This window comes from Hylaeus volcanicus, chromosome 2, assembly GCF_026283585.1.
Source record: "Hylaeus volcanicus isolate JK05 chromosome 2, UHH_iyHylVolc1.0_haploid, whole genome shotgun sequence".
Taxonomy (NCBI): domain Eukaryota; kingdom Metazoa; phylum Arthropoda; class Insecta; order Hymenoptera; family Colletidae; genus Hylaeus; species Hylaeus volcanicus.
In genome coordinates, this window is record NC_071977.1 from 9,607,522 (window position 1) to 9,628,842 (window position 21,321).

Genomic DNA, 21,321 nt, shown 5'->3' on the forward strand with positions numbered 1-21,321 from the left:
CTATGCGATCTTCATTCAATCGCGTGCGATTACATCTTCATAAACTGTATTTCACAAAATATTCCGTGGACAAAATTTTGCAGGGTCTTTTCACGATCTTATACTGCGAGTATTTATTGAGTAGCATCCTCCTAATTCTCGAATTTGGCTTCAATGCATCTAGGTCAGCGATTTCCAAACTTCGCAAGCTCTTCGAAGACGAAGTATACTGTATCGTGAAATATGAAAAACGCTTCTTATAATATTTTATTATTCCCGAGGAAGTCTTCTAAATTGCAGGAAAGAATCGTCATTTTGATTGCATCATTTCATGAACAAAAATTTTCGTTTCAAGTAAATCACTATTTTAATTGAATGAATATGATTAAGGCACGAACATTAATTTCCCTTAAATTACTTTAAGTTCCACTTGATTACAATTTTACCAATAACACAATTACTATCCATTTAAAGAAATACAAAAACCATATCACCGGTCACCGTGGCTCGAACGAGCTGTAATAGAAACAATGAAAAGTCGAAATTGCTATTTCGTCGTTCCGTCGATCTTGCTCGGAAACATTTTTATTTCCGAATGCGCGATGAAAAGTAAATATTGAAGTTTCGTTAGACAGGCCGGCAAGTTTTTCAAAATCGCGCGAATTTGAAATAACACGGCATCGCATGCGTTTGCGAGTTATTTCGCGACGGTGAATGTCAAAATGTTTGTTAGCCATGACGATGCTTTCGCGAGAACGCATGCAGCGCGATTATGTTAGACTGCAGCGGGACGTGCACGTGCGTCAGAACTCGTCTCCCATTATGAGTAATTTCGAAATTTCCTTTAACAAACATCCAGGAAGTTTCGAGCGTTTCCCCGTAGCGTTATTAGACTTCGCGAAATTTGAACGCGTGCAGCGCAAAACTGACAACGTTACGAGTTATTAAAAGTGGAAGGTTGCGCAACGACACGTTCGAGATATCTTTAAGAAGCAGATTAATTGGGTTTTAATGAAAATCGTCCGCGTTGATTGTTCGATGAAATCTTGACTTCCATGGGATGAAATACGTACCCACTTACGTCGAGTTGCGGTTACGTTCTTTGTACAAACCCGAAGATAATTGCAATCTTGATGCGAGAGATTAACCAAAGGAACATCGCTCGTTAAAAAGTGGTTCGGTATGCTCGAGCAATTCAATTCACTGGCGAACCTTACATCACACGTGTCGACGGGTTATTTTGTGTAAATTGGTGCACAGGTTACTCGAACCGTGTTGCTATTAGAATTGTACAACGTGTTCTGTACGATCCAGTGATTCTTCTGTGCCCTAGGAATAATGTTTGCATTCGTGCGTGAAGCGTTCATCGTAATTATGATGTATATCGAACGCTTCCACGGTGAGTTAAGGTGTAATTATTAGTTTTGTACAGGTTACAAAAATACGTGAATAATCTAGGCAAACATCGTAGCAAATTAAAAACAAAAAATATGTATCTACAATGTATGAGTGATTAACGAACATGACTTTGCCTCTATACTTGTTGACTTGGAAATAAGTAGACTAATTACCAGCTGAAAATAGATAAGCAAAGGAAAAAAGATTTAATGATGAATATTGAATAACACAAGGTTTAATTTAATTTTGATTTTATCGATAGAATTTATTTCTCTTTAAGACTTCTTTAAAATATTTTTTACAATGTTTGGAAAAGCAAAAATTTACAAGAGGTATCATGGGCTGATTTTTCTCGCAGACTAATCAGACTATGAGATGAGAATATAAAACTTAAACGTAAAGACATACACACGTTCGAAAAATATACATTTTTTAATAGTCCAAACGTGAGAGATTCATAGGACGTAGTAAAGTAGCAAGAGTACGTCTGCTATAAACGCAATTGCGGATTAAGCGAGGTAAAGCTCCTCAAATGAAGTGCATAAATTATAAATAGTACATTAAAGTTTTTGGACCGTAAAAGTGCACTTAATTTTAGTACTCATCGACGCTTATTTCGAGATGGTAACCGCGATTCATATTTTTATACTTCCACTACTCTCGTCGAATCGTAGAAAATGATGGGCCCCGATCGAAATACATTCAGCTATTTCGATTCAGCGGAGGTTCCTGAACCTTTAACCTGGACCGAAATAGGAAAATCGAATCATCAACTTGCATATCGAATTTGCTCTGATTTCGGGACAGCCAAACACGGGGCTTTACTCATTTAGAAGGATATTGGTATGGCCAACGATCGTTGGGTTACATTTTTAGTTGGACGTTGTTTTAGACTCAATAGTATTTTATTGAACTTTAACCTATCGATTTAATGGAGTATTTATAATGAAATACGCTAACTAAGATTTCTTGTTTCCTTTAAATCTACAGTTAACAATTCTTAATATCTATTACAACTGAGCACAAGGGCACGTTTCCCCACACTTTGAGAAATTAAAGCGTAAGTTCCATCTAAGGAACCATAAATATAGGCGTAAACATATTTTTCAACTTTTTCTACTCGTGCCATCCTTACTTTATAAGACTCACATACATGTCCATACGATCAATAACTTCCGTAACACGTAATGAATAAAAATCGAAGAACCGCACGACTATAGTTAACACTTCTGACTAGAGAGTCGTTAATTCTAATACTTTCAGGAGTATGTACGTTACTATACTAATGCCGAAGTCCTACATTACTATCTAGTTACTAGATACTAGATTCTAGTACTACGCTTACGTTACTACCTATGGCCACGTTGCACTTCTTGTCCGGATGTTCTTTTTTCATTCATTACGTTACACACGGTTATTCAAACAGTTCTGCAAACTTATCCCTAGAACCACCATATTGATCGTAGATTCAACTCGAACTTCTATTGAAAATTATTCGAATATTAAGAATACTTCTACCGCAATTTTTGGTGACGATTATTAAAATAGGAGAGCGATTGTATTGGTGTATTGATTTACCCTTCTTCCTTGCTCCGATTCAAACATGTAGTAGTCTGTACATGTTGACCTCCGTAGTTCTAGTCTGTTTTAAATATTTTCGCGTTTCATCTAGATTCAACGATTGCATCGATGTTATCTAGACATGAAACGCGATTTTATCCGAAAATACAAGCGATAACAGTATCATTGCGCTATACGCGGTGACGCGTTAAAGTCAACGATCGATATTGCGCACAGAAAGAACTGCAAGAGAGACAAGTGTCAGCAGGTAATACCAAGTGTTGCCCAGGGCTAGATTCGTCGCCGAGGAGCAAATATACTCTCTTCCTCTAAGGCGTTTCTTCTTCGACTCCTCCAATGTCTGACCAGGTTGGCAGTAATATTCATCGTCGTTCGGCCTCACGCTGGCCACGATACTGAGGAACTCTTCAAAAGGACAAAGTTCCGTGCAGCCAGGAATCGTTTCGATCTTCAGCTGCTCGGATACTCCGCTCCAATATAAAACCTGACATGAAAGTATAAATGAATACACGCTTCAAAGGGTCGTATCAGAGATGGGGTCAAACTTCATCTAAATAAAAATCTCGAGTATGAAATAAAAGATAGGTGAATCGCATCTGTTGTACTTTGAATAAAGATAAGTTGGGGGATCGAACCCTTTGAAAAAGGGCTAAAGATATGGTATCTTTGTTTCTGTCATTCCTGAGTTATGAGGGTGGAAAAAGCAGTTCGTAAACAAGTGAAAAAGAAAGATTATTGAAAGGTGTTAAAGCTGATAGAGAATAATCTTAGAGGTGAGCTGTACTCTCCACTATTGCAAAACTTCTTTTCGAGTACACAATTGTATATTATTTTGGCAAATAGATGAGTGCTTTTTTGTTTAAATATATACCCGAACGTAATAACTGCCTTTCTTATCGCGGAGAGTTTCCAAGATTATAGTGGACCCGTATGCAGGTACAACAGGCTCATCCAAGTCCAAAGCTCTCGCGACAGCGGCAACGTTCATTTCGTGACCCGCGAAGAGGAACGCTTTTCTATCGTATGGCATTAGTTTTCCCGCTTTGTATGCCTCGATGTCGTCCACGATTTTACGTAACAGCACCCCTGCGAAATAGCGGAATGTTATAGGATATTCATCATGTCGCTCACTACGATGCGAAGTGTAGTTTGTAAAAAACAAATAGCTTTGTACCTCCGTTCAAACGTTTCAACGTTCTCGTGTACGATCTGAGTTTGAAATCCAAAGCGAGTAATTCTTTCATAGGCGTGGGATAGACGGACTCCGTCCATTTTGGAAGAGTCAAATTCTGGGCGGCCTAAAATTCGTATTATTTCATTGTTAGAGTGCCACGTGAAAATTGGCAGTTTTATAGTAAACACAAGTGTCTTCACCTCTTCTTTGAACAAGTTGTATAGATAAGTCACCGCAGCTGTCGTGTTTATTACTTTCCCACTGTGCTGGGTTAAGTAAGTAAATACTTTTTTGTACTTGGACATTAAATCCAGTGCGATCGGCTGTCGAAGGAACCTCTTATATTCTTCCACATACCTGAAAGCGGAGAAGGTAGCTTCGTTTATATTTCTGTCTATAGGGATGGGGGTAATAATGTTCGTACTTCGACGATTCGAAGAATAATGAAGCAAAAATAAAACGAGGATCCATACGTTAACGTTAAAAAGGAAAAGTGAATCCGAAAATATCGTGGGGAATCGTGATTCTTTTCCTCGTTAATGATGATTTATTTTTCTCTCTTTACTACCTTTAACGTATTTAATGTCGAGGAGAAACATTCATTCAGTCAACGTTCAAAATGCTTCACGACCGCTATCCTGGGTTTCCCAATTATAAATAATTAATGTTTTATTTCTTCTATCGCGTCTTCCTAAGACATAGTCGGTAACGAAAGTTCCGTTTAGTTTTTTTAGAGTGCTTTTAAAATTCTTTCGTACCGTACGTCAAGGTCGTACTACAAGGAAACTGGTTTCTACAAAATGCTCAATATCCTTGCTGTATCTCGAACCGTGAATCATGGGTTATTTTCAATTCTTATGAAATTATCATTCTCATCAATCTTAATTGATTGTTCGTTATTATATCGTTTCGTTCTTTATTTTTCAAGTTTCTATCGATGTTCCCAAACTTTTTAAATTATTTCGGAACATTCATTTGCTTTTGTATTTTCGTTGTTCGGTAAACAGATTATGATTGAATATCGAAAACGAATATTACGTTGTTGCATTCAAATAAACCAGACGACTTCGAATGTAAATCAGAGCACACCAATGCAAACATCTGCGATTCCATGCGCTCATGGAAATCAGCTCTTTAAGCAACGTTTCAAGACGATGCTTCTAGAAACCCGACATGAGCAAAATATTATTCGAACGACAAATAAAACATAAAAATACAGTCTAGTGATTTATTTGCGACGTTTGTTTGATTGAACAAATTTCTATGCGTTCAACGTGGAGTCCAATTTGATTCTGCTCCAATTTTTATCTAACGAGTGGCAGACGAAAAGTTATTTAATTTTTTGTCCGTTATTCGACATTTTTATGCCAGAAATATGTCGAGGCCATCGTAGTGCAACAGCGTATTCACAAAAATTGCAGTTAAACATTTTTTAGTATTTTTATTCACAATTCTATTATTTCTTCTCAACGCCATTAAAAAGTAAATGTGCTACTGCAAACCTACTGATAGCATAACACAAACATCGAATTAGAAAAGTGTTTATAACGGATGTAAAAATTGTTCATACGCCCTTCTAGCACGTGCTCTAGATATACATTCTCAGAATACAAACGAATTTTTCACTGAATGTAACATATTTATTTTGGACGGCAACTATGTTTTATCACGTTTTTCACGAGTGTCTCGCATTGTTGCGAAACACGAACGAGAGCACTAAAACATTTACCTGGGACAGTGATGCGGGAACATGAGATTGTCAGCTTCGTGGGGTACGAAGAACGTCGCCGTTGGAATCCACGGTAGATGAGGATTCCAAGTTTGCTTCTCGGAGGGCGGGAATAATCCGGCCAAAACTAGCTGGAGAGACAACTGAGTCCTCGAAACTTCCGTTGATTGAGCATAGATCTTCTCTGGCCAATAATCCGGCCCGAAATACCGATCGTAACGTTCACGGAGCATTGTGCCGATCCTGTATTCACGCAGCTTACCTTGCTGCATGAAACAATTACCATTTATGTTTGTCGATGCGTATCATTAATCACTTCGTAATGGCTTCGCGGTGATGAGTGAAGCACAATTATGATCACGATATCTTTGGTGGCGTCTTATGCGTGCACAATTGACGTTTGGAAGGAGTGTTAATTCTACTTTTAAATTATAGAAAATTCTGAATTCGTCAGGGTTGAAGAAGAGAATTCCTCGAAAGATATCGACAGAATGTATGAAACTCAGAGTCACATTCTCACAGAGGCTACTATGTTAAATCGAAGTTTTGAAAATTCAACATTTTTTAATTTAAAGTTAACATAGTTTGTCTCAGAGGACAGAGTTACATTAATTTCATGTCTGGTTATGCTAATATGTCGAATACAATTGCACTGGGGTAGATAAAAAAAGGAATTCAAACTAGATTATTAAGCCTCGATTCCTATCGCACTATCTCTTCACTATTCTGAAAGAAGCATCTCAAAAACAAAGTTTTTACTCACGTTCGTCAAGTCTCCATCGCCCATTGGGTGGTACGAATAGTCCTTGTAGGGATCGTTGGGATAATTCTGGTATTCCTTCTGTGGCACTTTCTCACCATGTCGAAATACCTTTAAAAACACATTGAACCATTATTTTCGCCATTAGGATTCACCAGCGATAATTCTCGAACAATCACTGATTATTTTCCGCTTCGGCAACATTTCGAATTATTTTTCACTTCGTCGTCGCGACCTGGTCGGAGGTAGTTACGTTCGTACGGTTCGAAAATAATTTTCGCCGCGAGAAGAATCAGAAAAACTGTTTACCACGTGCAACATTTGCAAATCCAGATCACAGTTGACCACGGTGACGAACGCGAGGGCGAGAATCGCCATCGATCGTTGGGGTAACATTTTGTTTTTGTATTTTTTATTGAAGTCGACACTGATTCGACGATGAAGCGATGCAGGACGAGACGGTTACGTCCGGAATGCACAATTTCTCTCCACGATCTACGAAGAAGTATATATTCTTGGCGGTGCTTATCTAAAACAACTCGTCGAGTGGGGGTGGATAAGGAACACCGGCGAACAGGTTTGCAGTTCTCTCGATTTTTATCGTCGGTTCCCCGTTTTTGCTCGTTACGTTGATCCTTTTCCCGCTACGGAGTCGCGATCGTGGTGTTCCTCGAAGGCCACGTACTCAAAGAATGGGAAATCTGGCGGAGCTTGTCCCCTCGGTCTGGGTGCTGTGGTTCAACTTCATATCCTCGGGAATCCCGTGTTTCGTCGTTAAACAAAGATTACCGTGGATTGCCTTGAAGATACTCTTCATCGGATGCGTGGTCCGCGCAGTCGAATCTCGTCTGATCCTCCGTCGTGAGTTTCTTGATTCGTCGTCCGAAATTAAACGAACGCGGAGAAAGTCGAAAGCGACCTTGTTTTAAATTATACAATCTGTTATGATAAAATGATGCTTGAAAAATGATTTCTTCTCGTCAACGATACCGATACCAATAATATTTCAGGAGCAGTATTACTTCAACCTCTTTATTTCAGGATTATTGTGTGGTGAAACATTCTGCGCTGAAAATTGCTACGTAAAAAAAGTGGGGAAGTCATCGACGATTCTCACGATGAGATACTCAATCGGAGACTCAATGCGACTGCTTACAATATACGCAATTAAAGTACATATCGAACAAAGATTGATGGGATGATTGAAAAATTTACATCGATCTGTAGTTCAGCTTGTTAGTATAATAACACGTTTTGTACAAGGCAATAGATATTCATGAAAGGGGGGACATTTGTTTAATCAAAGTTCATCTGTAAACAACCATAATCGAAGATTACGAAACATTTTTCTGCTTACTCGGGTATACTCTTCCTGGGAACTTGATGTTCGGTGGGAAATTCTTTCCTAACCGCTCTTTCCTGAGTTTCTACGAATTTTAGTCTAGTTTCCTGAATAGTAATGTCCTACGTAAACGACATTGCGTAGAATTGTCTAACTCAGGTTCTGATTCATCGTTGACGTTTGGATCTCGAGGGTGGTTACGTCGCGTGTCTATGAACGTGAAGATAATTAACTGTAATTTAACAAAAATGTAGATAGTAGTCATCGAGTGAATACAGAGAATATTGCGATTATGATCAGGTAACTCTCAAACTTATTAGAAGTCATAGCGACCTTCCTCTTATTCCACTTTAAGGTATTGTTATTGTTCGTCTAGGTTCCTTATTTAATCAAAATTGGAACAAACTGCGACTAAATATCTGTAGCCTACACGCGTTCCAGTTTCGTAAGTTTTCAATTGTAAGCGCGTATACTCGTAGCGTTTATCAAGGATACGTTAGCTCGATCGTTATCAGTAACCTTTATTTGATTGCGACATTAGCATTACATTGTGGTGCAATGACCAATCGCCTTGTAATATTTACTGTGTTTCACATGAATGCGATTAGGAGTACAAATTGATCCCGGAACTTTGTGTCGCGCATTCCGTTTCATTGTGGTTTTTCATTGTACGCAGGCATAGAATCGATCGAGTCATTGAACCACGAAAGCAACTGCTTGGATATTTATTTATCAGCGGCTTGCGATCTGTGTGGAAGAACGATTACTCTTTAAATAGATGAACAAATATTATACGAATCGCACCTGTGTCGATCGTGTACTCGATCGCGTTGCACATGTGCCATTAACTATACTAACCGTCTCGCTGTAATTCGATGCGTCTTGACGCACTTACGGGATTTCTGGTTTAGTAATCTTGACACACTCGCCGGTACGTTTTTTCCCCTCGATGATTTCACGCATCCAATTTCTAGAAAACGGTGCACTAATCTGCAAATTAATATTACAGATTAGGTCTCGTTTGTGAATATTTCTAAACCGTGGTTGGAATGAGTAGGCTAAGGGAATATCAAGAGATATTCCCCCGGAACAATTTCGATTGTCACTACAGTCTTAACGATATTAAATCTATGTACTTTTTGTACAACGCATAAAACGCGGACTACTGTTTCACGTCGTTAATGCTTCGTACGGCATCGTTAAAAAAATAACGTGAATGCATTTACAGCGGTTATCTAAGCGTAATAAACTGGTTCATTACGGTCAGTTTTATATGTTTCCATCTATGTAATCGACTATAATACTTGGTATAATGGTGTTCGCTCTGTTAATTACGCGGCTATTAGCATATTCTTTCCGACCAATGGGGCTTCGCTGTGTGACGTGCGAATTTCTTCGTTACTATTTTCAGTGAAGGTGCCGAACTTTCTAATTCATTTGCTAAACTTTCCTTTTAAGACTGATTTGAATGAAAGATCACGAGGCACGCGGCATGAAAATCATATTTTTATTAAACGGGGGTCTGATGAAAGATAAATACTTGAATGGTTGGGCAAAAAAGTGTCCTTGAACGTTTGCCATTTGTCGATTGCATATTCAATGCGCATATATTATTTTTGGGACTATCATCATCTCGTATTTTTTATGAATCTAAATTTAACACGTGCAATATTAATTTCGCTGAATAAAATAGTCTTTTATATATTATTTTTATTTTTATATATTATTTTTGGGGACTATCATCATCTCAGTTTTTTCATGAATCTAAATTTAACACGTGCAATATTGATTTTATTAAATATACCTTCTATATACTGTTTACCTTCATCACCGGTACAGTACTATTTTGATCAAGCTGCTATGTAATGGTTTTCAAACAAAACAAACATCGAATGAATGCTATAATTGTTCGTTTACTCGCGTGTCGGAATTCTCAATTAATTGCCAACTAACCTTCGATGATGGATTGTTTTGCCTAAGCGGTACCGCATTCTGTGTGCGTACTCGCATAGTACTATCGAAACGAAGTGAACGTCGCTATACGATTATTCTAAGCAGAAAAATCGATTACCTGTGGTTTAATCCGTGTAGAATACGTTATGCGCCTCTCGTTTCACGTAAAATGTGGAAATTATGGCGTTGTCAAGAATGGGAGCATGAAGTATTTATACGCTATCGATTTTACACTTCAGTTCAGCTATGTTTAATAGCGAGCTCATCTATGATACCATACAAAGTACATTATTTATAAATCTCGCGATAGATCTTCCATAATGTCTGAGCTGTACTTCAATGGCACAAATAAAAGCAACACAAAAGATTTATGTGTGTGTTCGATTGATTTTTAAATTATTCTTCACACACACACACACACACAGGTACAGCAATACTTCCTTTTGAACTACATAATCAAATATCCGCTTTGCAATATTAAGCTCGAGTGGATAGGTTTTTAACGAATTAAGAGCAATTCGTGTTGATTAACCTGAAAGCATTTATTCAACATTCAACGTTTTCAATCACAACAAGGGTCCTCTTGGGAACATTATAAATAAAACCATGAGACATGGTGAAATAATTTAAAGACTTTAAGATGAGTATATAAAATAGTTTCTTATAGTAACGAATGCTGTTATTACACAAACGCCGCGTTACATGATTTTTAAAATTAATCAATACGAATCCTTTCCATTCGTCGACGATCATTTCACTACCTCGAGTTTATTTGGAACGAATTAACTGTCCGAGTGAAGTGCCTCTGGCTCGATCGCAAAAAAAGTCATTCCTAAATGGATCTGCGTCGATTCATTCCCGAACATCTCAGTTCCGTTTCCTCTGCACCGAATCCACGAAGCAGGCGACAATGACGGATCGTTCCCGATACCGTGAATAATTTATTTCACGTCGTTGATGTGCAATGAAACGCGTCACGGAGTCGTGGGCGCGAAAAGAAACTAACGCAGCTAAAGCGTCACAGGAGGAACGAGTTGTAGGTGTGTCGCGAATATAGCTGCCCGGTACACGCCTCTGTGTCATTGCGGGCATGCATATTAAGGGGGTGAACAAAAAAAAAGTAAACCGGTCTTGAAAGACCGTAACCTCTAACAACCGTACCGCCTGTATTCTTAATGAATTTTTAAAAGGACACTCCGAAGCCGAGGGCTCCCATTATCTGCTTCTTTTTCGCGCGGATGTATCCTCTTTCAAAAGGATTCATAAAATTTTGTATAAAGGGAATAACGTCGACGATGCATTAAAACTCGAACACCTGTATGTCTTCTCGCGTATGCACCTCGGGGCTGACATCGTAAGATTATCGCGAAATTTATGAAGCCTTCGTTAAAAAAAAAAACAAAAAAAACAGCGTGGCCGTGAATAAATGGTATTTACTCTGCGTTTCTTTTTATTGCGAAGGTGGGACACTCGCGATATAATATGCAACGAAGATCGTAGGACGCGGAAAAGGTCAATGATGAACTTTCTTATGTAAATAAACGAAGACCAATTCGGGAGACTTATTAGACGATAAGCACATCTGCATTTGTTCAACATAAGATCAAGAGGTAATTACTTATTCTTCCATTTTGTCTGTCGTAAAAAGAAAATGATTTCTGCGGTAGTACATGTGCATCACTACTCGTTTTACGTCCGCCATTTACATGGATTTACATGGTACGGATTGTATATCAGACTCGTGTCCTTTTTTTGAGAGATATCTCATATTTTTGACAAAAAAGAGTAGCCAACAAAACTGTTCTCATAACTCACGGCTGTAACAATATACGGTTTTTATTTCACCGTTGGAGGACTCTCTTGTTTCATCCTCCTTTCTTTCCATAACATGCACATCTATGTGCAAATCAACTCGTATTTTGTCTGACGTCATTTTTCATACAGTAATATCGCGTATTTTGTATTGCTATGTCGCTGTATCACTATGTTGTGCATTTTATACACTTATGACATATGTTAAAATGAAATACCCCTGGGGATGGGCGCATACAACGTGAATGTGTACGTAAATTATGTTCAGTGATCGTATTGATACATGATAATTAATTTTCCATCTTATTTTATTCTACGAACAGGTAATTAATTGCACCTGTCTCGTGGGTACACATTTCAACCAATCGATAGCTCTCAACGTTTGTTGATCTCGAGATACGAACAGTCGCGTCACCGTATGCAAAAATTGCACAACAGTTAGATCGTTACTGTTCTCACTTCGTTCTCAGCGATTTCTTCCTATCGTTCTGGTGTATCGACACATCTCTGTTACAGTGTATCGACTATTGCATGTTCAAGGCTGTGGCAACCTTGGCTCGGGTTTTCTTGGATAATTAACGCGACGTCACTTGTAGTTATTCGCGTTCAAAGAAACATTTATATATATTAAAAGTCAAATTGCCACGATTAGAAAAAGAATATAATTATCAAAGAATGTGTGACGTTGATCAGCACAGGAAATCAGGCTTGGTGGCGAATCATAAAGTAATTGAAAAGTGAAGAAGACTAAAGAAATATAGAAAAAAAGTAAGCATCGTAATCAGAGTTTCAGGAAGTAGAGTTTGTATCGAAAAATCGTGAGTGTTATTCGTGTTCACCGATTGTACGAAGCGATTTGTTTTTACGACTGTTTAGTAAAACAGTGTTTACCCGTGCAAAGGAACAATTCTCCTCGGGCGTCAAACATGCAGATCCTTAATCTGACGACCTTGCGACTATGGGCGGACATAAAAGTGAACGGAACCAAAGAAAAAAGAATCAGAATGCCGGATCCAAAATGTATTAATGTCTTCTGAAGCATAAAATTCTCGTATATCATGCTTAAGTCATAAAACTTAACTGCATTAGCTGTAACACCGTTTCAAACGCGAGTCGCTGGTAATAAATTGAAAAAAAATGCGTGGTGTGATAAGGTGTCGTGTAACAAGTTGACAAGGCATAATATTTTGAATCAACAAGAAAAGTGTCGATGTGCAGGTTTACATATTGTCTAGCGCATGTAAAGTCACAGTGCCCGAGTCGTTTCAAATTGGAATTAATGGAATGTTACAATTTTTATGCGTCTTCTGTTTAATTATCGAGTTCGTAGTTACATCATGGTCATTTTGTAGCGTCGTGTCATAGCGAACGAATAAATGTTTCGCTGTTCGGTCTAATAAACGTTCGATACATAGTAATCAAGTTTCAGGGCGAATGATACGTTGCTATGTTTCTGTAGTTAGTTGACAAGGTGATATTTGACGTTATCACTAAAACCTATCCGGCGCCCGAACTCGTCTCTAAGGTTACACATGAATTTTAATCTGACTACAGATATGCAATCTTCTCGTTGGTGCGAGATACAGAGCGAAGTTCCCATTATTAGATACAGAATTAATAATGGATGCACCAGACTGCAAGGCAATAGCGTCACAAATTAGACGAGCTTCTTAGCCTGAATGTACGGCCACGTGTATGTCGCTTCTGTAATCAGCAATCGCTAATGCATTATAATTTTTAATGAGTGATACAGCATTGAACGAGAAATACATTTGCCTTTATTAAATGACTCGGCCTATTTAAAATACAGAGATATCGAGGCACAAGCTACTTGTTAAGTGCACGTGGAGTACGAGTTACAACCTTTATGAAACCGAGACTCTAGCGTTTTTCGAAGGATTTTAATGATTCGAGGCATAAGGTTACTAACCGATTTCACAAACACTTTTGCGCGTTACGCAGTCTGTCGAACGTCAAGGCAGAAAAGCGCGGAAAAAAGGAACTGACGGATACCCTGATAGAACCGCATCGTTCCTAGGTACTGTAGCTGCAGTTGCAGTCGCAGCCTGACTGCGGACCGCTGAGAAGGGAAATCCAATACCGTGGAATTGAATAACGTATCGACAGACGTCGTAGGGTGCGAAGGCACGTTCGGGAACAACTTCCTTCTGCAGGAACCACGGTAGATCTGCCCGAAATCGATAGAGTTCGTTCGGTTGGTTTGGTACTCAGCCCATCTTAATTTAATATCGCAATTCGCATTCCCTCGAATGAAAACATTTTTCAAGAGCACGATTGAGAACTTTCAGACTCTTGTTTGGGTATTTGCGATATTCATAAAACGTCTCAACGAAGGTATTATAAAGTCTATGCGTTTCGTTCGAGACTATTGAAGTATTTAAAAGGCAAAAATAAATCGTACTAACGCAGTACTTTGAGTAACTTTTGACGAATTGAACTTGAAACAAGAACATTGAACTTGAAAGAAGAAGATGACGGGTGAAATTGGAAGAGAGAAGTGCAGTAGAAGGTGTAGCAATAGTCATAGAAAAAGTTAGATATATAAATTAAAAGATGCTAATTTTGATGTCTTCAGAAGGTAATTGGCAAATTAGTTCCGAGTGTTTGATCAAAAGAATTTGATTAGGATAAGGCAGATCCCGGCTAAGAATATGGGTCACCGGAAGTACGGGTAAATTATCCAGCGTACAAACGAGCTTATGTTCCAGGACACGAACGAAGTTGGACCTTGGACTAGTAACCCACATAATGCGCATCGAGGTAGCGTGATCGTCCTTCGAATATCGATAATACTCCTGCACAGGTTCCTCGTCCACTCCTCATCCTTCAAATTTTGCGAAGCTTTGGCTATGTTTTCGTGACCGAATTGTGTTTGTACATTGATTGATTTCGAGCTACGTCATTTTATCCATCGAGATTTACATTTCTACCGCAACCGCAATGCTCACCTGAAAAGGGATGAGAATACTTTAGATTCGACGCAGAAGATGAAATAGTAAACAGCATGAAGATAATTATTGTAGTTATAACATTTGCTATTAATCGATGTATTTGCAAACTCGCACCGAAATGCTGAATTTCCTGTTCTCTCTTCCGACAAAAGGAAATAAGAATTCTAATTTATTTTCCGTGTACCAAGTTTTTCTCACTAATAGAGATGTAAGTATAACGTACGAGATTAGCAAGTTCCGGTCAATCTCAAGGAAGTGTGACACTATACAATTCTACTGATTAATTAGATGATAAGTAGAACTATGACGGAATCGACTCGGAAAACCTCAGTGCCGTGAGACCAGTGTTGGACTACCACATGGGATCTGAGTCATCTAGGAAATGAGGAATATTTGTATAAATTTTGCTGTTATCATATTTAACACTAAATCTATCGAGGTTTTATTTGTACATATTTCTATTGGAATCGATAATACGTCCATAATCAGTCGTACATGGTATGAACATTCTTATTGTACAGGGAAAAGATATAGGTAAAGGCGACTCACATTCTTCTCAAAATTTTTTAGAGAACCAAGATTAGTAAATATAGTCACTCATTTTCTCCCTCGTCCTGGACAAGTAATTACTCATAATTATGGTGTTTTCATTATTTCTAGTTTGATTGCATCAGAAGTTAATCAAAGTTATTAGTTTCTTACGCGAATGCGTCGTATGAAACAATTGTACGTTGTTTTCGTTTATTTCCCGTGTACTGGATTTTTTTTTTCACGCTCCGCTAAATCGAGCCTCGTAGCTATTTCTCAATTGAGTCCAAAGGCCTAGTCGAGCGTGTCACATCCAGCAGGCTGGATTCCATTAACACTGGTGCATTCATTCTCGATTCTAGATGAAATTGAGTTTATTTTGTAAGAAACGGGGTCGTGTGCATGTTATCCATGATAAGATAGCTTCCGGATCAAACGTTCATTTACGTTCGTAACGAGTTCAGATAATATTTAGGGTGATCGATAAACGCAATCATAAGAATCTCGAGGAGTACAGAAATTCTATAATATAATGATCCGCGCATACATAGCACTATGTAATGCATTTCCCGTTTTATGAGCAATTAGACGATTAAATCCCGAGAGCTTTGTCAATGCAGCTGAAGTTCGATAACGACTTCGATTCTTCAATTATACATGCGCACATACCAATCGTGTTAGCAAAGATATTTGAAAAAGTACTTTTTCTTGAATTTTCACGTAAGATGAGCACAGTGAGAAAGTTACTTTTCGTCAAAAGAGAACATTTACTTTCAATTTGTTCGTACCTCTGCATATTGGTTTATCAGTTTCATTGATCTTTTTTTGGTTTCCATCAAACTTGGCGCTGAGCATATTACTAAGGAACTTTTGATCACGCCAAGTCTCTCGGCAAAGGTTTCTCACTTTTGAAACTGATGCAGAACTTTAGCTATGAGAGTGTTCGGAGTATGGATGAAAAATTTGATTAGCTTAAGGTTTTACGTTACCTCCTCTATTTTTCGGACTTGAATATTTCACTGCTTTCATAGTTGCAACAATAATGTTTTACTTTTCGTAATTATTGAACGTGCGAAACATTTTAATCCAACGCGAAGACAAGTCTTTCCGCTTTAAATTAATCCGCTTAAAAGTTATAAATTATTCTCTGTTATGCTTCTTTACTACAAATAAAGTTCAGTAAGAGCTTGCGAAGCAATTAAAAGCTGACAATAAAATGGCAACACCCGTTCGTAATTGCAACTAGTAAACTTAGGCTCGTAAAAATAGTTGGAGGACTATTCTGGTTCTATTGATGACCAAAACAATCGGTAGACTTTAATATGAATAATAATTGAAACTCTTTTACATTATTTTTGTAACGTAGAGTGTAATCGAATAATTTTATTGAATCGGTAATCCTCGGCATTGCGAATTTCACTTTCCATATTTCTGAATCGAACTTTTGGGCAAACGCAGTCTCGTTTTAACAAAGTATACCCTTCCTGGTGACTTTGTCACGATCTGTCACAGTTTGTCCCCGTATTTCAAAGTTTCTCCCAAAGTCCGGCTGTCTAAATTGCTGTAATAAATTTTATGTCACGCCGTTTCAACTCTTCGCTCTTTTCGCGGGTAAATATGGCGTCTTTTAAATGAATATTACACGATACATAGATTATATATGTTTCGTTACGGTCTTAACTTTGGACAACTGTTGTAGTCTGATAGAGCAGCTTAATTTTTATAAACAATTTTTGAATCGCTTGCGAGCTTGAAATTCACTGGAAACGCGATACGTTGTTTTTATTCATTTTCTAGCAACCCAGAAGTTGACATGAAAGACGATCGTTCAAAAATTGATGAAACTACGGTTTCTTGAACGACAGGTACTAAATTCAATGTCCGCGAACGTGAGCAAGGAAGTGCCTGATAATGGCAGCGGTGAAAACTGTCGAAAGGAATCGAAGTTGACGGCAAAACCTTTTCTGTGAATTGTTGAAAACTGGTCCTTTGCGTTTTCATTGCTCCTGGGAAACTTCTCGCTGAACTGAAGTAATTAACAGGTGACGAACCAAATCTTGCAGTCAGATAAATTAAGAAGACAATTTTGTCCAGTCTTGCACAAGCAAATAATCAAATATTTATTCGATGCATTCACTCTATGTTCATCTTTTTCGATAACCTTCTTAGAGTAGAACTTGATTAAAAATACATTTGGCTCAATTAACCAGAAACAACTTTCTCTCGTGTCAGAGAAATCGCAAATTAATAAATCTGAGCGATGTCACAATAATTGTCATCGCGTCGAGTGAAAGGAGCTGTTTAGAAATTTAACTAAGTACGTGTAGAACGAGTCGTTAAAGTATTACTGTCATTTTCATTCGCATTTCTCGGAAAGTTCTCTCCGTCACGCGGGCGGACGTTACACAGAAGCTTAAAGGAAAGTTGACAATCTTGCGGCACAAATTGACTGGGAGTCGTATTAAAAATACCGATGCCTGCCGTAATTGCAATACCCGAAATCAAAATTGCTGGCGAAGGCTGCGTTTGACGTTATTGGTTCGCTCTCCTCTAATTATCCCGTGTTTATTGCGCGCTCGCGTCCAGTAAAATACGGAAAACGCTTTAATTGCGAAACAGGATTCGATGAAACGTAGTTCAACCGCATAGGTTCGATCCCATAATCAATTTCTTTATTAAGCTGGTCCAATTGTATCATCACCTTAACAGTTGAGTTACCCTATCTAAGCTGATCAAATAATATTCCGTTATTGTCCTGCAGACTAAGTTCCCAATTATACGAAAACGAAGCATAAAACAGTTACCTTCAATTCACCTTTAATTGACGATTTAAAGTGAATGAGATAACCATTAGAATCTACTTCGTAGAATGAGATAATTACGTGATATATTCTAATAATGAGCCGCGCGAAGACGTCTGGTCCTCACGTGACAAATACCTGAAGAGGGTACCCATTGGGCACAGTCGCTAGTTCTTGGTGAGTTAATCTCCGTAAATTTGGCCATCCACCACTTTAGAGTCTAGACACCCTCGTGAATATGTACCTGTTTGCGCGACGCCATGAATGCGTTGGACGCGTTCATAGGCAAATTAAGCGAAACCTGAAATTTAAATCATGCCCGCATACACTCGAAACTGTGCCCTTTCAATGCCACTTGGAGATTGGCTGGCTCGGCTCACAATAAATTAAGCTCCGTTGCCAAATATCATGGAACTAGGGACACGTGAAATATTATTGAGGTAGATTTGCGAATTAAACAACATTTAAATTCAAACCATACCCCAGCCACATTCTGCACCGCTTGAAAAGTAATTTGATTCGTGATAAATTCAGCATTGTCGCAAAATGGGAAGGAAATAGAAACACGTGAAATATTATTGAGACGTATTTGCATCACAAGGAAACCGGATTAATTCGTATTTAAAAACATCGAGAGCGCACAATGGAAATAACGAGTTCATTAGGGGAACGCTTGGAAATGTTTCTCGGACCTGTCCAAGGTGAAATAAATTATACGGAATGCATGGAAAACGGGGCGATACCTGAATAAAACACGAATAATTTTTTCCCGTGGATTTCAGTGTTACGAGCTGACGAATGTTTGCTGAGAATTTGAATGTCTTGCCCTCCTTCCCGTGCAAAATTGACGAAAGCGTAAGTGGAAAGGGTGGAAGTCTGAGTGGTTTGAAATGTTGATTTCACGACCCATCGTCAGACAGCCAAGATTTTCTTTCGCGATACCGAGCTGTTGACTTCATCATTTGCTTCTGCCGTCGCAAATAATATCTTCAAAAAGGAAGTAAAAGTCTTTCGTAAACAAACGTAAATCTTGGATCTTTTCTGTTATGCATATCTGTAGTATAGTTCGTTATTTTATTCAAGGAGTATATGTTGTTTGAAGTTCGCACTTTCAAGATGCAAATACGAGACATTCCGTAGCCTGACAAATCTATGTTACTTCTTCTATTGACTAGAAAAGTAAGGATTATCGATGGATGCTCCGGAAATTGACGCCATGGTATACGAGAAACTGGATAAATTTTTTATCCGGTGACCTGGCTTTCTGACCTGTGTGCGTCAAAGAGATATTCGAGATTAGGTCCTAGTTGGTTCTTGAAGAATAAAAGGCTGTTGTTCAGTTACAAGAAGAATTTAATTTTAATTTGATTTTATGAAATATGCCCCCTGGATCCTTGCTTTCATAGTGACGTGTACTAATCACTTATGAAAACGAGGAAGAGCACTTTCGCAAATCATTAATATCTAGAAAATGCTGAGAGCCACGAGTGTGGCCGAAGTTGCAATTTAGTGGAGGGGGCAGATTTTATAACCAACTTTTTACTGATTTCATAATAACTTTTTCCTACGCACCGAGTCGCCAGCAATGTTTTCCATTTAAATTCAAATTAAAGTTATGTCCTAGGTAACACGGTGTTACGAGTACTTTATTAAAATTTAAACTTTCGCGTATTTTATGTTCTACAGTTTATTAATGAACTAGATTTTGCTCACAGCCTCGTTCGTGGGGACGTCAGCTTTAATAAATCCCTTTAAATAAGTGTACTCTACATTAAAGAGTTATATGTAAAACGTATGGACAGTGGTGATTGAAGCGAATGGATGTTAAAATCATATTTTTATTGGCATTTTTGTTGTGCTTACTGTATTATTTGCCGTTTAATATTGTATTACGCGCCGCAATTGATCAAATTCACCACGAGGATGATAAAAATGTATATATTTATATACACCATTTAATTTAAACGAATTTCTTCAATAGGCATGAAGGATACGAATATTTATGGGACTGACTGTATATAGATGACCTGTCATGTTTACAACACACGAAGGGAGATTTCCGCGTGATTTACAATTTTCTGAATTTATCTGAACGGTTCCACGCGCCTGTCCTCCCATTTCCTGTTGTCCTTCGTAGAATGTCCTTTTATCGCCTCGCTTCGAGAAATCTTTCGCCTTAAGATACTCGCCTAGGCAACGCTCTCCAGTCCACCCTATATGAATCGCCGCGGATATGTGATGAACTCTGTATGCGTTGTTGAATATATACACACATATAAAAAGCGGATTCCACATTCTTCCGTGCGCAATTGCACGGAAATGGAAATTTCGTGCGTCATTCGGGCAAATATTCTGCGACTCGTCCTTTTCGTTGATATCACCGTTGTACTAGCGCCGGTTGTTTAATTTTCGCGAATATGACTTCAATGAGTGCACGTACACACGTATACTGTTGCTCGAAAGTCTTACAGTAGTTGTTGTTTTTAAGAACACTCTAGCATTTGGCGTAAATTATGAACTTTGACCTACTTCTGTTGTGTAATACAACTATAGGTACATGTCTGGTGTTAGTTAATTGGTAAGGTAGTAAATAGTTTATGTTTTAATTACGTTAGGTTCTCTCGATTCTCTAAGTTAGAAAAATGATGTTATAAATGAAGCTAAATTAGAATATGTAATCGTGTGAATGTATAAAATGCCTCTGAATTTTTCTCAGAATTTTAGAATCTGTCTCAAAGCTCTACTACGTGCGCGGGTATCGTTTACTATAATATTTGGATGCCAGGTTAAACAGCAAAGTTCTCAGAACATCAAGAACATAATCCCATTTGCTAGGAACATTTAATTCTGAAAATCCCATCTCATTAAGGTCATGCTTCTGGGAGTAGATTTAATTTATTCATGCCAGTTCTTTAGCAAGGTTGTAAGGACGAATTAAATTTGTACCATTTCCTTCGAGTGTCCCTTTGAAAACTGAAATTTGTCGTAGTATACAAATTTGTAGATGTAGGATCGATTGTCAGCTAGGAATTGCTGCTGTAAAGTGTATTATTGCGTGACACGATTGATTTTGGTACACTATCGGTTACCAATAAGTACGCCATTTTTCGTCGTTAGCGTCCTATATAAAGGCATCCGAAGGTTCTTTTCTTCTTTCCTTTGTTTTTCATTTCCAAGATCACCCATTATCGAGAGAACTCGCTGGCGTAAGCGTTACTTTCTTTATTGTCTGGTCACAGATTGAGTAGCACTACTGGCATCAAGTAGAACCATCCGTCTGTGATCAGAACCG

General features: G+C 38.2%; 2 protein-coding genes across 2 annotated transcripts in view; one reads left to right on the plus strand and one right to left on the minus strand.

The window, feature by feature from the left end:
• The window catches only part of LOC128872686 (uncharacterized), a 158,391-nt gene that overhangs the window by 3,171 nt on the left and 133,899 nt on the right, over positions 1–21,321 (plus strand). The gene's annotated exons all lie outside the window — the stretch shown is intronic.
• LOC128872689 (venom acid phosphatase Acph-1-like) lies at positions 1,621–7,318 on the minus strand. Its single transcript, XM_054115639.1, has 7 exons — positions 6,931–7,318; positions 6,625–6,732; positions 5,862–6,127; positions 4,333–4,489; positions 4,133–4,256; positions 3,830–4,044; positions 1,621–3,442 (listed from the first exon to the last, which is right to left on the minus strand). Exons 1-7 carry the CDS (start codon positions 7,015–7,017, stop codon positions 3,152–3,154), a joined length of 1,248 nt encoding a protein of 415 aa, XP_053971614.1. The 5' UTR covers positions 7,018–7,318; the 3' UTR covers positions 1,621–3,151.